Genomic DNA, 15,510 nt, shown 5'->3' with positions numbered 1-15,510 from the left:
TAATCATCACTGTATTATCATATTGTAATTTATATAATAATATTGTTACTATTAATCTTATATTGTTAATAATGTTAATATATTATTACTATATTACTATATAGTGATATTTTAACTATCATATTATTGTTGTTGATTATATTTTTATTATTATATCATTATATGTTTATATTATTCTTATAATTATATTTTACATTCTTCTTGAACACTTTATAAAAAAAAAACATTGTATGTATTCACAATTATTTATATTTATATCTAATTGCACTATAACCCTAAATGCACCCTCTTTTAACCATAATCATTACCTTATGTCAACTTTTTATCATAGATCCATAACCATAACCATAACCCTAATTCCCTAGTCCTAGCCCTAACCCTAATTTAACTCTAGCCGTAAACAAACACTTGTTAAAGCAAGACTTGTTTAACACTAATTGTAATTGTAATTGTGAAGGTAAAGATAATATAATTAGGGTTAGGATTAAGTTTAAAATCTATAAAATATTTAAGGTATCTAAATTAATAACTCTCCAACATGATTAGTTGCCTAATATGAATTTAAAAATGAAAAAGTATAGAAAACAAAATATATCTTAAAGAGTTGTACCAAAATTTCATTAAATAATTGCTATTCATGCCGTCAAATGAAGGAAGGACAATCTACGGAGTGCGCAGATTTAGGAAGTAATATAATGTAAGAGAGGGAGCTAACAGATTTAAGAAGTAATATAATGTAAGAGAGGGAGCTAAGGGATTTTTAGCCTAGTTTGGGTCTTGAAGTAACCATGAAAATTGTTAAATTAAAAATGAGTATGAAAGTAAGTAGAGACTGGTTTAGTATTTAGTAAAATACATATGGACTAATTAGATCTATAATTATCATCTCCACCCGATATATGATTTCCCTGAACCTATTAAAGATTTATTTTATGGGGATGGATGTCTTAAGTTCAATACTGGCCAATGCCATGGAAGTGCTTTATCATTTAAGTGAGTGCAGAAGATGTAGTCCAAATGGAGGAGTATGATTTGAGATTGAAAGCAAAATAATAATGTTAGTGTCTACAAATGATCAGAATAGGTGAATACAACTTAAAAGAGTACTGTCAACAATGATAAAAAAAAGAAAGGAGTGTTTTAGTTACATTGCATAGGAAAAATAAAGAGTTGTTAATGTTTGTATGGTCATCAAGAGTGATTAGATTCTTTAGGTAATGGTGTCAGGCTCTCAGCTAATATAATCTTTAGTGCTACTAGTTAGAATGTACTGTCGATTCTGTAACCATCTAAGGTCAAATATTCAATGGAAAAAATAGAGAAAATGGCAATATGAGCCAAATCATGAGATTTGGAACAAGTGGGTATATTTTTATGTCTTAAACCTAAATTTAAGCAAAACAATAATATGCATTGAGTTGAGAAATACAAATCATTATAATTTTCTGAATACTTTGTCTGTTTTATAAGTCATTGCTTAAACTGAGTAGAATTCATGATAGAAGATTAAAAGTAAAGTAAGATAGTTTTTATTAAGTGCATGTTAAAGTCATCATTAGGATTAAAATTCATTTTCAATCTAACATATAAAAAAAATAGTACCTAGAAAAAATGATGAATTGCTTTCTTGATGCGAGAGTTTGAGTGTGAAATGCTTGATTAGTTATAATTAGGGGAGGCAAAGAAGAAACTGTTGCTTGCATATTTCAAAGAAGAAAGTTTGCAAGATAGAAAATTTAAAATGTATTTCAAATTCAAGGAACAATGCAGACAATTAATTATTTCAAAATTTATTGAACAATACAAGAAGTTAAATGAAAGTGTTATTATTACTTCGTTTTATATTCTGTGATAATATATCTTCAATGCAATGTAATACAATTGAATATTAAAATTAAAAAAATCAATAAATAAAATTAAGATATATATTCTAAATTACATATTAACATTATTGTGTATAAATTATAGCTTTTGTAACACGTGAAACTATATCCAATGTTCCAGTTCAAAATCCTATAATAGACTGTGACATACAAAGAAAAAGGGAAACTTGTAAGCACGAAATGATCCATTGTCTGTATTTCAAATTCTCAAGAAATACAATTCATCTGATCATCTTTTTCTGATGGACTGCGTACATGAACTTTTGCATCCCCTATGTGGATCTTTTGATTCTGAAGACAAGGACTAGTGAGAGACAGAGGAACAAGCTGAGGACCAGCAGAGAGTACTGTTTCTGCAAGTGTTCTCCTGATGTTTCCAGCACAGCCATTTACCTGTCAGAAAATCAATGCTCAATATTTCAAGGATGACAATTATTTAGGTTTACTTAATACTAGCATAGTTAAGAGGAAAATACAGTGTAGAATGAAGAACTATATCCCTGTCCCAATCGCCATAACCACATTTTCGTAAACCCTAGAAGCTACCAGCTTTCAAAATTGAACACTGTACTGATTCTGCAACTAACTTTGCTGGGAATTGATTTTGCATAGAGACCAAATTAAGACTTAAAACTTAAACACTGAGTACAGCTATGAAACAGATAAAATATTGTAAAAGATTATCTCAAACAATTGATAGAATACATATACAGTAATGAAATTCAAGTTATGTTGCAAAGAGGATTTTGCACGTCAACACAATGAAGCATTAAACTTAAACCTTGGTGATTTCAAAATATAGTTTCAATATTTTTTATATTGAAACTCGGTTGCATCGTATTTTGTCATTTTTGCAATTATAAATAGGTTACTCAGTACTTACCGTCTCTTTAAAGGGAATATTTTTTAAGTTATATATTATGCTTCTGTCCAAGAGTGGAGTGCTGAAACTATTAGTATTGATCATTGTATATCGATCTATCGATATTGATCTTTGTAGGTTGAAGGAACAGTCTTTGATTTGCCAGATGATGTTGCAAAAGAGCTTCTTTTGAAGAAGATACAACCAGGTTATACGATATCAGCAATCACCGAGGTTGTCACTATAACTTTAACATTCTATTTTAAGAACCGTGAGATATTTTGAATTTTCAATAGCATTACATATAAGCTACTGTTTTATATTGTTAGAGCCAAGTTTATTACATTACTTCACTAAAAGCATAAGGCTACAAAGTAATAAACTGGAAATTATCACGAGGTTGAATTTTGGTGCAATTCAAAGTGAAGTTCTGTGAGATACACAGTTCTTTGTATTAGTTTCACTGCCAGTACTATTAGTTTCTACTTGCACTATTAGAATTTTTCTTGTAGATACATATCGAATTAAAAATTTAAAGCAAACATAGTCATTTAAAAAATTTAAAGCATACATAACCGTTTGAAGGGTGGGTAGCTGTAACTTATAGAAAAAATTGCACACATGCCATACCTAATTTCAGCATATTTTGGAATGATAAATTGTCAGCCAAAGGCTGAATTACACTGAAACAAGCCCAGAGATTTTTAAGTAACTAATTGATATGCTATATGCCTCGTGTAATTTTGGATTTCCTATTTTTTTCTCCCACAGGATTCAATTCATGTGTTAATGCCTCAGGCCACATGGCTAGTAGGTTTATATTTACAGAATTGTTAAATTAAATTGAGTGGGTCATGTAATAGTGAACTGTGAATTATTCTGAGTCTCCTGAGTCTCAGCTTTCTAGACTGGTTCCAAGAATGATTCTACATTATGTTAAAGGCTGAGAAGACAGAAAATGCATATGGGCACATTTGCATCCTTTTCACTAGAACACACATACAAAATGATGGGCATCTATTAATATATGCTCACGATGAAACACAAGCATGCATAGATGTGCGTTGTGATTATATATAGCCCTATCAAGTGAATAATTAAAGTTGTGGAACACAAAGGCTATTAAATCAGTTGCTACCAGTCTCTAGAGTCTAGATAATCATAGACAATTGACATACCAATATGTGTGTGTGCAGCCAAAGGATTTCTGACCAAGCAAATATGAGTAGTATACATAGACATGCTTTAGTGAGAGAGAAAAACTATTAACTTTGACAACACCCATAACACCTTAAACAGAAATGAAATACGTTAAACTCTATATCCTACCAGCTTTCAAATACGGTATACAGACTTAAAGACACCAAACAGAGCGATAATAATGTTTCCCCCAAGTGACAGTTAGCCCAAAATAGCAAAATCAAATCATTAATATAATAAATGAAAATCAACAGCCATTGGCCTTAATCCAAGGAAAACTAAAGAAAATAGATTTATCAATTTCAAGGAGATCGCCATTTAGCCTTACTCTCTAGTTTTTCAAAGAATAAAATGAACAATACATTGATACGGTTCCTGTAAACTATACCTTTGGGCTGGTGTTTGCATTATCCATATGGCTGAATGTCGCATTGGCATTGGAAAATTCGCATATTGACCAAGAATTGTAGCCTGCGATATGGCATCCAATGATTATAATCCAATACAATTTAGCCAACAAAATGTTGTTTAACTATAAACAGTCAATATGTGATAGCCAATGAAATGGTGTTCAGCCATGAATGGCTTGTGCGCTATAACGAATGCAAAGATTGATTACATAAAAGACCCAATCCCACATAGACGATTTATGCACATAGTACAATGCATTAGTTGTTTAAGTGCTTGACAAATGGTCTTACCAGTACAACATGCAACTCGCACACTTCCATTGTGCTATATTCCTATTAGTGTCATTTGAAAATATCTGCAGAGGAAACAATTTAGGTTCAAAGAAGTTCTGAATAATTTCAGTATGCATTTGCAAGACATGGGATATTGTTTGTTTGTGGTATTATAATGAAATTGAGAGCAATATTGCTTTGAATTTGAAAAGAGAACGGCAACAACGTTACTTGATAAATGACAAGAACTTATAATTTCCATTGGCAAATTCCTTGCAATCAAACATTGCAACAAAAATCCATAAAACAAAAACAAAGGGAAACCTGACCCTGAGTCCAGTCGTAGTTGTATGATGATTCAGTTGCTTGAGCTGATGGATCCGCCTGTTTGGTGTTGATTTCCAGTTTTTGTTGGATTAACACAGGTTCAGAAAACTCAGTTTGGTCAGATGTTGAAGCATGAATCATGTGAACCATATTCTTGAGACATTCCTGGGCTTTAGACATGCAAACTAACTGATCAGAGGTGATACAAACAGAAGGAAAGCTATTATAAGAAAGGTGGTTATGTTTTGTGTTTGTAAACTCACTTGCATATAGTTTGCTTGAAGTTGTTTTTGTATAGATACTGGAAGATTAGGAAGATCAGTTGGTTGCTGAAAGTACTTATTTCTCCTGCTCCTTGCTGTAGGGCAACTAATTGAATAGAGTGCACAAATCTCTATATATTGCTCGCAATTGCTTAAACCCAAAATGTTGCTTTGTTGTTGATACAGATTAACAATGCAGTAGGAAGAAATATGATTTATTTTGACAAAATTGAAAGACAATGGATTGTTGCAAGGGTTTTATTAAGTTGAATAATTTATTTATTGTATACTTGTAAATGCAAGTAATATTGTGGGTAGTGAATGCAGGTGAGAAGAATTGTAAAAGGAAAAGACATAGCAATTTATGATATGTGCATCTAGTATGCAATGAAAAAAATGCATGGATATAGACTTATTATAAAATGTATACCATGGTAAGATTTTTTATATGAATACATGAATAAAATTGGTTAAGAAGTATTATGAAACATGATAGTTGTGTTCAAATGTCTTTTGTACAATGCAAAAAGAAATAGCTTTTTATTTTTGTTTTGAATATTATTATTTGTGGATAAAGAATCTTGAAGTTTTAAAAAATTGTATAAATATTGAAACTATAGGAATTTAAACAGTAATCAAAGATTATAAATAACAGAAATAGTTGTCCACATAGGTAAGCTAGTATTTATGGGAAAGCAAAACTTCATGAAGTATGAATTGACATGAGAGCCTGAGAAAATAGCCAAAATGTCTAATAATGTGACCTATAAGGTGCTTATTGTGTGCCAAGGAATGTGAAGTATTGAACAATGATTATGATAGATATAACAGAGCTGGAATGATTTAGTTTTGATAAGACATAAGTGCAAAATACATATAGAGGTGTTGATAGTAGCACTATTCAAAACATAATAGTTGTTTGAGCCGATTAGTGACTTTAAAGTAATTATGCATATATGTTTCTTCGATTGAGACAAAAGACATGACTTTTTACTGTTCTTTGTATATAAAACTAGGCTAGATTATAATTTTGAAAACAATAATTCAAAGACGATATGGCCATGGTGAGTAGAATGCATCATTCTTTTGCTTTAGATGATGATGTCCCTGCAGATTTTGTATTTGGATCGGTGTCACAAAATTAGTATTATATTAAATGTCATAATGTATAGAGATATATGAAATAGAAGAGGTGTAAAAGTATTGTATTTACCTTTGTGCAGCAATTGTCGGCTATTCATCAATGTGTTTGGCTTCGGTGATGGTATTGTTTTGGTTCAATCTGAAAGAACCTGTGATTGTAAAGTCTCTTAGCATAAATATTATTGCTGATTTATCTTTGATGTAGTCTTCATAGGTCATGTTTTCAAGAGCAGGCAGAAGCTGTTGGATTATTGGTTGTTCAATAGAACAATGGATAGCTTGATTGCTGTCAGGTGTGATAGTTGCGCTGAGATGGAGAGAGTATTTGTAATTGATATCTTTATCACATATTGTGCAATGGGTAGTTTCTTCTTCAAGCATTCCGTAGTCGTCGAACTTGTAGTTGCATTTGGGGCAATATGCATGAAATGGATTGGAAAAAGGATTTATTACTTTTAAGATCCCATGAACCTACAAGATAAGTTTAACTGTTAGCAAGAGGAAAAAATATTATTATAAATTGAAGAGTAGAATTGTGTGGAAATAAGTACCTGAAATGTTGTATGTAGTAGTGCATTGAGTCTGTCAATTGTTCTTTTATCATTCAATCTGCATATAGTTGTTGATAAACCTGTCCGAAGTGTGTTTTTTAAATCTGTTCTTTTAACAACGTTTCTAAACAGCATTGCTGGGATTTCATTTCTTTTGAGTTTCTCTTCAATTGTTAAGTAGTGGTGTGCAAAATTTGGATGTAATAGTAGCTGTTTACCAGTAAGAAAATTAGTTTTGTTGAAAAGAGAGTAAAAAATTAAGAAGATTATGTGAGGAAGAATGAGGATAGTTTCGTACCGTTGCCTTGTCCATGTCGCTGAAGCCATCTTTGATTTCAATCATGTATTGGAAAACTTTTTTCTTTGTTGCAACAACCAATGCACCAATTGTTCCAGTGGCATATTCGTTTGTGCTTGTGAGTAACTGTTTGATAGTTGTACCTGGAATGAAGTTGTATTGCTTACAGATACTTGGTTTGGTCTCCACCACAGATGATTCTTTTAAAATCAATATACAATCGCAATCTCCGCGATCATAGTCTGTTTTTGCAGCGATTTGAAATCCTGTTATAGATATTCCTGATCCTGGAATAATCTTGTTTTCATATTGTTGGACAAGATTACTGGGTACATTCAATGTAATTGTCATTTCTGCCTTCAAATCTGTTAGATCTGCACGTAAAACCTCGCGTGTTTTGTTCACTTTGTCTAGTGTTGCTTTATAGACTACAAGAACATCACCTTCAAACATGTTTCCGGCTTTTCTTGCATTCAGATCTTCAATTGACATAGAATTTTGTGTTTTTGTTTTTGATCTATAGCAAATAAAATCAGATGTTTTTAATACTGGGAAATTGGGTATAAATATTTGTTGAATAGAAATGAGGCTATGTGCTTACCTTTTTGGTGTTTGTTGTTGCTTTGGCTGTTCTTGCTTCAACTGAGCTTGTTTTGTAGGGCTTGTGCTCAGGTCCATTGCTTTGCTGCTAAAAAAGTGTACAAATAGTTGTGTTATAATATTATAATTATAATTTTGGATTGGACTATATAAGACTATATTTTTTTTGTATAATGTTTGCTAGTTGGGCGGGTTGTGGCTGTGGTTGGTGACATGTTTATTATAGTATTAGGTGATATTATTGTGTTGGGTATGATGAATATTTATGAAAGTAGCAAGGTGATCAGTCCAATAGGCTTCTGATTTGTATATAGAACATATATTTGCAGCAGAATTGGACCAAATGTGATCTATTAATGGTTTGTTTAGACTGTGTGCTTCGTTTAATAGAAATTGCAATTTGTGTAGTTGCATTTGATGTAGAAGGATTTTTGTAGTTTTGTTTTTATTGCACATGCCAATATTGAAATCTCCTACAATGTATAAAGGATTTACTGTGTTTGCATATGTGACTACTTCATTGATGATTGTGGTAATTTCTAGTATTGGAGCATTGGGTTTTGCATAAATATTACAGATATTGATTTCATTGTTAGGTTGAAGTATTGTGACTGTTATGGCCTCAACATTTGTTGTTTTGTGTTCTTTTGTTCTAGACAGTAACAAATGTTTTTTAGTTAAGGTTGATATGCCATGTATGTTATGTATAGTATGACTATGAAACTGTTCAAAGACATTGCTGGTTTGAGAGGGATTCATGTGTAGTTCTTGTAAACACAAGATGTCAGATGACATTATATCATAGTCATTGACAATGTCATTTATATGGGCTTTTAAGCTACGAGTGTTTAATGTGCATAGAAGCATTTGTGATGTGTTATTTGAACATGTGATCTCATTTTCAAATTGCCATTGTGCATCTGATTCAAGGCGAGACATTTCTAGGCATATCTTTTGTTTGACTTTGAAATTTGTTGGATTTAGAGGTTTGAGAAGAAATAAAGATTCAATAGATCTTGTTCGCGAAAGTGTTGTGTATGTTAAACCATGTTGTTTTATGCCAGTTGGGTCAAAAGCTAGGCCTTGCATTGTGAGTCCTTGTGATCGATGTATGGTTCGTGCACATGCTATTTGTATTGGGAACTGTTTTCGAATAACAATTTTTGTGTTTGTCAATATTTTCTGTATGGGCTTAGCAACTCTGAGTATGGGCACCCAATCTTTATCAATGTGCTGGACATAGCAATGTGCTAGTTTTTTCTTTTGCTGTTGTCCAATTTTTGAGTCATTAAATTTTATCCAAATAATATCGAAATCCTGGTGTTTTGTGTATGCTTTAAATATTCCATCTGATCCATTTACCAGGCTGTCTTGTGTGTTGTAGTTTCCTGCGAAGATTTCTACGAGGATATTTGGTTTTAAGTTTATTTGAGTTGGTAGAGCGGTTGTATGGTTATATAGACAGATCGCATTGTTGTTTTCCTCTTGTTCATCGATTGCATTTAATACTATTAATTCGCCAGGTATGATAGATAGCATATTATTATTATGGATATCAACGTCCTTTCTCCTATAAAATAAAAAAGGGAATGTTGGGTCAATGGGTGGTGGGCAGAAGCAAAAGTAGTTTAGATACTGTAAATCATCATCTGTTTGTTGACCTATTCTAATTTTGTTGAGGACTGAGATGAACTTGGCGTCTTTTTGCCGCATTGTTGTTTTTAATGAGTAGCATTTTATGTTGTCTTTCCAAAAATTGTAAGGCATTAGTTCTGTTGAAGTTGGGGCATTTTCAAATACAACAGAGTCAAGTACAAGTTGTGCTTGATAAAGGTCACCACAAAAAATCGTATCAAGATTTCCAAAGTATACGGTAGGCGTTTGCATTATATCACGTAATCGTTTGTCAATGTAGCGTAAAAATATTGATCCTACTAGTGATATTTCATCTATAAGAAGTACATGTAATTGATAGTAATGCTTAGACATTGCATCTAGTGTTTTAGTGTTTAATGGAACAAATTCTGACTTGTTGAAAGGTATTTGAAATGTTGAATGTAATGTTGTTCCACCTATATTGTATGCTGCTTTTCTTGTGAATGCAGTTATTAGGCTCTTTGGTTTCTCTGGGTCATTGTCAATTGAGTTATTGTAGATGCGAAGAAGTGCTTGGTAAATGGCCTTTGCAGTAAAAGTCTTTCCAGTTCCAGCTCCTCCTGTCAAGAACAAGTGCAATGGAGCTTTGATGTTTTTTAATTTTTTCATTATAATGTCCTTGACAATTGTTTGTTGTTCTTTGTTTAACATTTGCCTCAATTTGTAATAGTCATTGTTGTCCATAATTTGTGGGTGTTGAGAAATTTTGAATGCATTGGGGGCTATGTTATTAATTTTGTTGCAATGTACGGTTTGCATATCTTCATGCATGTCATATTGTTCATTTTGTTTACTTGTTTGACCTATGGAGGATTGGGTATGAGTGTTATTGTCTTCATAGTTAATTTCATGAATAGCTTTTTCAGTGTCACCCCATGTAGCATTTATATTGTATGTAAACTTTGTACGGTTTCTTTGAATTGTTTTTTCATGAAGTAAATAGGCATCTTCCCATGTATTGACATTTTGTTTCAATGTATGTTCGTTTATTATGAAAGGCACGTAGAGTAGTAATTGTTCTCTACAATGATTCTCTAAATCAGTATGTTTGTTGAAATTGATAAAGCGTATAACATTTGGTTTAGTCTTTGCATTGATTTTGTTGCCTTTTTTGTTGTACTTTGAGACGAATTCTGCAAGACAAATGTGTGCAATTGCTTGAGGTCGTTTTATGTAGTAGTCAATTAAAGAGTTACAGATTACATTTTCTGACTCATCTGGTTCCTTATTTAATAGTTCGACAGGTTTCAATATAAATGTGCGGTTGTTGTCAGATCGTGTGTCAATAAATATGCATTTTCTTGAGCTATAATTCAATGGAAGTGATAGAACAATGTGAGCAGCTTGTTGTGATGACATTTGTTGTAGGTTGAGCAAGGTGTTTCCAAGTTTGCTTATCATTTTTATTGCATCAATATTGTCTTGTTGGTGCTCTTTGCATATTCTTTTGAATTCTTGTGTCATTGACTTATCAACTTTTGCCATGTATGAGCTATAGTACATTGCTGCAGCATATGCATTAAGCACAAATTGTGCATCTGTATTTGCTTTCCAGAGCTGTGGGATTTTTCTCCCAAAGCTATTGTTCCATGTTTCTGATGGCTTCCTTTGTAAGAAGAGAGTGGGTCTATGGATTGTAGACCTCAAAGCAATTATGTACTCATCTTCGGTAATGTCTAGTTCATTTAAGAACATTTGGAAGGTGAATGAAATGTTATAGTTTGTTGTTTGCAATTTTGAAAGAATATTGTTGGCGATTGATATTATTGTTTCGTTCTTTTCTATTAGTGGTTCTAGTATCATAGTTTTTTGTACTGGTGGGAGTGGAAAATTGTATCTACAAGCTCCATTTTTTGATCTCCTACATTGCTTTGTATGATGATGCTTGTGTAGTATGGCTATGCTAGGTTCTAGGTGTTCAGTTGCACATGTAATGTACTTGTCAACGAACTCTATAATACTTGAATTGCTATGTTTTCCATAAATTGGTGCATCTTTTACCCATATCAAAAAATGGTCATGCTCATTGCCTCGATTTTGGAATTCAGTTACAGAGAAGTAGTCCAATACATTTCCAAAGAAAGAGTCATCTGTACTTATTAACTTTTTTAGTGCATTTATTCTATGTCTATAGTAGCGTGCACAAGTGACTGGATCTCTTTTGATGAGTTGAAATTTATCTATTTGATTTATGTTGTAAGCTTCTTGTTGTTGTAATGTTGATTGATGCATGTTGTGGAGTTCTTGAAGTGTGCTTGTCAAAGCATTCCAATTTTGTTCAGCACTAGTGAAAGTGAGGAAAAAAGTTGGTGGTCCTAATTGGCGTATCATTGCAAATACATTTTTCTTTAGTTGGTGTATGTAGTCAAGTGATATTCTTATTCTTTTGAAGTCAACATAGCCAATATCTGATTTCAACAATTTTTCTAGGTTTGGTTTATGTTTGACGTCTTTTGCTAGTAGCTTTCTACCTTTCAATTGGCCTTTTCGGATTCTAATTGACATGGTAGACAATACTTGTTGTATAAGTATTTTGATGGTTTTGAAAAATAGGTTGGTTGTATGGTATGCGAAATGTCTTTGTGAATTTGACAATTCCCATTGTGCAATTTTTTGGTAGCTAAATCTTTTGACAATGTCATCATCACGCGGGTTGCCGAAGAAAAGTGTAGGAAAGTTCATTTCTTCAGCATATTTGTCTTTAAAGATTCCAATAGGGTAATTATCTTGTGTGGGTGCAATTTCTATGATTTTATCCTGCATTCTATGTATACATGCAGACTCAGTGAATCCATGTATCAAAGTTTCAGATGGATTTTCTTGTTCTAAGTCACTTTCTGACTCAATTTCAGTTGCACTAATTTCAACATTGTTTTCATTTTCACTGTTGCTTTGTAGAGCTTGTTTCCAATCATTGTTTATTTCAACATTTTCCATTATGTACAATGTAGTTTTTGTTAATTGGTCAAGAGCTTGCATAACCATATTTGGTCGCACCATTCCTGTTTGGAATGCATTTTTATATTCCAAGCGTCTTTTTAGAGATACAGCAATTGTTGATGTATTGCTAACTGATTGTGGCAATGCTTTTTGTATAATGTTCATGTTAACTGGAACATTGATGATAGAGCCTGTTAATCCCATTTGAGATCTTTTGTATCCTAGTTCCCAAATTTGGGCAAATGCAATTCTAAGTGAGACAAGGCGTTCTTCTAGTTGTGTTAATATTTGTACATACTGCAATGGTTTATTTGTTCGCATATTATGTGGTGTAGCATACTTAGGTGTAATTGATTGTTTTAATGCAATATGGCATTTGCAACAAATTGAATTTGTTAATACAACATTATTGGATTTGAGTAGTTTGTTGTATGTATGTTTTTTCTTTTCTGTGAAAATTCTAATGTCTTTTTTGAAACATAGTAGTTGGCAAATTGAACATGCATGTTTTGGTGTGTCTAGGATTGCAGTTTGGAAAATTTCTATTGGCGATAGTGTTCTCCTCTTTTTTGAACTTGAACATATTGGTGTATGGTTGTTTTGCATTTGTTGTTGATCTTCAGAATTCAGGATTGTATCTATATGTTCAACTTTTTGTGGTTCTACTAGGTCCATTGTTTCATGTTCTTTGGCACTTCTAATCAATTTCTTCAATTGGCGCAATGAAAATATTGGCTGGGAGTTTGTTTTTTGTCCGTTGTATTCTTTAGGTGTATCTGTGTTGATATTGCCTGGGCTTTTGTTTTTTGTGCTCATGTTACTATTTTCTGGCCTTTGCCTTTTTGTAAATTTTATTAATTCATCCTTTGTATTAGTTTTGATAGATTTTTTGACATCTCTCAGCGTTATGGTTTGTTGGAATTGCAGATTTTGTGTTTGTAATCTTAAAAGTGGTTCAAAATGTCCTGCAAGTGGATTTGCATCATGGAAGAGGATGGAATACGATTGTCTATTTGGTGATGGGTTGGAATGGTAGTACTTTTTTCCTATGGACATTGACCAAAGACATATTTGTATATTTAGCCACTTGGATAGCCATTGTATACAAAATATGTCTCCCCATAATCCATTCTCTTGGCCAATTCTAGTTGGTTTTGCTGTTAATCGCATTCTTCGAAAGTATGTCTTGGGATCTTGTATTTTGTGTAATTCATATAGAGTTTGAGGATTTAGTTCACGGTTAAATGAGTTGATTGCTTCTATTTCACCTTTTGCAAGGCAACTTAAGAAGTAATCAATGGTTCCGTCCGCAGTTGTGTTGATGTGTATTGATGGTTTAGTAGGTATGATAATGAGTCAAACAGGCAATCTCCAATATTGTATGTAAATGCAGTTATTCTATATAGACCTTCTTTTTGTAGTATATTGTCAATGCTGACAATTTGAGGTTTGCTTGTAATCTTGTAGTTGTCTACGTCAATAATTTCTATTTTTTGTTTGTCTAGTTGCTCTCTTGATCTCTTCATTTTTTTTGATAAATGCACAATTGTTGTCTTAGACAAATGAGACCTTGTAAGTATGATGTATATGTGGCTAGAAGCTGTAAATTTTGTTTGTTTGTTACTAGGAGACTGTTTTCCTTTTCATGATATCTTCTCCTAGTTGACAAAATCAATATTGTTAGAATCATATAATCGTAGGCAAACTGATCTTTTTTTTTTATTGTTCGCTAACTAATTTTTCATATAATATAATTCCTATTTTATTTTATGAGAATTCTCCGTACGTGCGATGTCTTCTCCTAGTTGATAAAATTGACACTGCCACTAGGATATGATTGCCAGGAAAGCAATCTTCTTTTTATATTGTTACGTAACTAGATTTGATATCAAGGTATATTGGACTTTAACATGCTAGATTTTATGATAGCAATTTTTCAAATTCAAGAAACAATGAAGCATTAATTTCAAAATACAGTTGTTTGCTTAAAATTTGATTTTGGAACATGAAAGCAAACTATAGACTGCTAACTATAAGGAATAGAAAATGAGTGAAAAAGCGTACCTTGTAATATGGTGTTTGATAATCCAGTAGACTTGTTCCTTGTCTTAAATGTTACTGTTATTTGTAATTAATACTTTTCTTTTCTATGGATGACAAAAGGAGAAACATATTAGTATTCATAATTATTGAGAAGAATAATAATAGAATATTTCAATATTTTACAGAAAATCAGACCATCATATAAAAAATATGCAATAGATTTTTTTGATAGTATTTAATTGGTTACCTATGAAACCAATCAACTTGGTTTCTTGCAAGTTCTGCCACTATTCTAGCATTGTGAATAATGAACAATTATTAAGAATGGTAAATTAGACTAACAAAGTTTGGAACTAAAATCAGGGTAATTACAAAAGCCCTCTTGACCTAAACAAAGCTCTTATGCTAAAATATCTACTTACGTGAATAAAATGCCAGCCTGAAAGTGGAGTTTGAATGTTAGTATAAGAATTGTTAGATGCTATCAATGCTTGGAAAACCCAAATTATAAAAGATAAGCGGAAACATAAGGGGAAAAAATTGAATTTTCTTACAAATACATGACACAATTGCAAAGAAAATTTAAGGCCATAAGGACTTTAAGATGCCAGATTTTATCATTGTAATTTTTGAAATTCAAGAAACAATGAAACATCAATTTCAAAATACAGTTGTTTGAAAAAGAGAGAGACATAGATAAGGAGATAGACAGATAGAGAGGAAGAGGTAGAGGTAGACATAGAGGGAGAGATAAAGGTAGAGAGAAAGATGAGTACATAAGGAGTGGATGAGATAGATAGGTATAAAGGGAGAGGGAGAGGGAGAGGGGGAAATAGAGGTATATGTGGCAATATGATAAAAGGATAGAGGGAAAGGGATAGAAGCACATAGAGAGAGTGGGAGAGCTAAAGAGAGATAGGTAAAGAGGGACAAGAAGGGAGAGAAGAGAAGTTAGTGTTATCAAATTTTAATTTAATATATTAAAATTCCTTTTTAATATTAAAAAATTCTCTTGTAGTTGAAAAGATTTAATTTTAATTGTTTAAAATGAGTGTTACAAA

General features: G+C 32.2%; 2 protein-coding genes and 2 long non-coding RNA genes across 4 annotated transcripts; 1 reads left to right on the top strand and 3 right to left on the bottom strand.

Annotated features, from left to right (window-relative positions):
* Positions 1-2,082: 2,082 nt before the first annotated feature.
* Positions 2,083-5,010, bottom strand: LOC131052674 (uncharacterized). Its single transcript, XR_009107491.2, has 4 exons — positions 4,958-5,010; positions 4,647-4,711; positions 4,334-4,416; positions 2,083-2,276 (listed from the first exon to the last, which is right to left on the bottom strand). It is a non-coding gene; the product is annotated as an uncharacterized LOC131052674 (long non-coding RNA).
* On the top strand, positions 2,884-6,880 carry LOC131052673 (uncharacterized). Its single transcript, XR_009107490.2, has 2 exons — positions 2,884-2,979; positions 6,567-6,880. It is a non-coding gene; the product is annotated as an uncharacterized LOC131052673 (long non-coding RNA).
* LOC131052672 (uncharacterized) lies at positions 6,853-14,550 on the bottom strand. The gene is made up of 3 exons (XM_057987246.2): positions 14,471-14,550; positions 7,211-7,898; positions 6,853-7,122 (listed from the first exon to the last, which is right to left on the bottom strand). Exons 2-3 carry the CDS (start codon positions 7,700-7,702, stop codon positions 6,853-6,855), a joined length of 762 nt encoding a protein of 253 aa, XP_057843229.1. The 5' UTR covers positions 7,703-7,898; positions 14,471-14,550.
* On the bottom strand, positions 7,808-12,727 carry LOC131876217 (uncharacterized). Its single transcript, XM_059221071.1, has 2 exons — positions 8,721-12,727; positions 7,808-7,898 (listed from the first exon to the last, which is right to left on the bottom strand). The coding sequence occupies exons 1-2, from the start codon at positions 12,725-12,727 to the stop codon at positions 7,808-7,810; spliced, it is 4,098 nt and encodes a 1,365-aa protein (XP_059077054.1).
* Positions 14,551-15,510: the final 960 nt, after the last annotated feature.

This window comes from Cryptomeria japonica, chromosome 5 (assembly GCF_030272615.1).
Source record: "Cryptomeria japonica chromosome 5, Sugi_1.0, whole genome shotgun sequence".
Classification (NCBI taxonomy): Eukaryota; Viridiplantae; Streptophyta; class Pinopsida; order Cupressales; family Cupressaceae; genus Cryptomeria; species Cryptomeria japonica.
The sequence above is the reverse complement of the archived record's forward strand: the minus strand, read 5'-3'. Positions and strand labels throughout refer to the sequence as shown.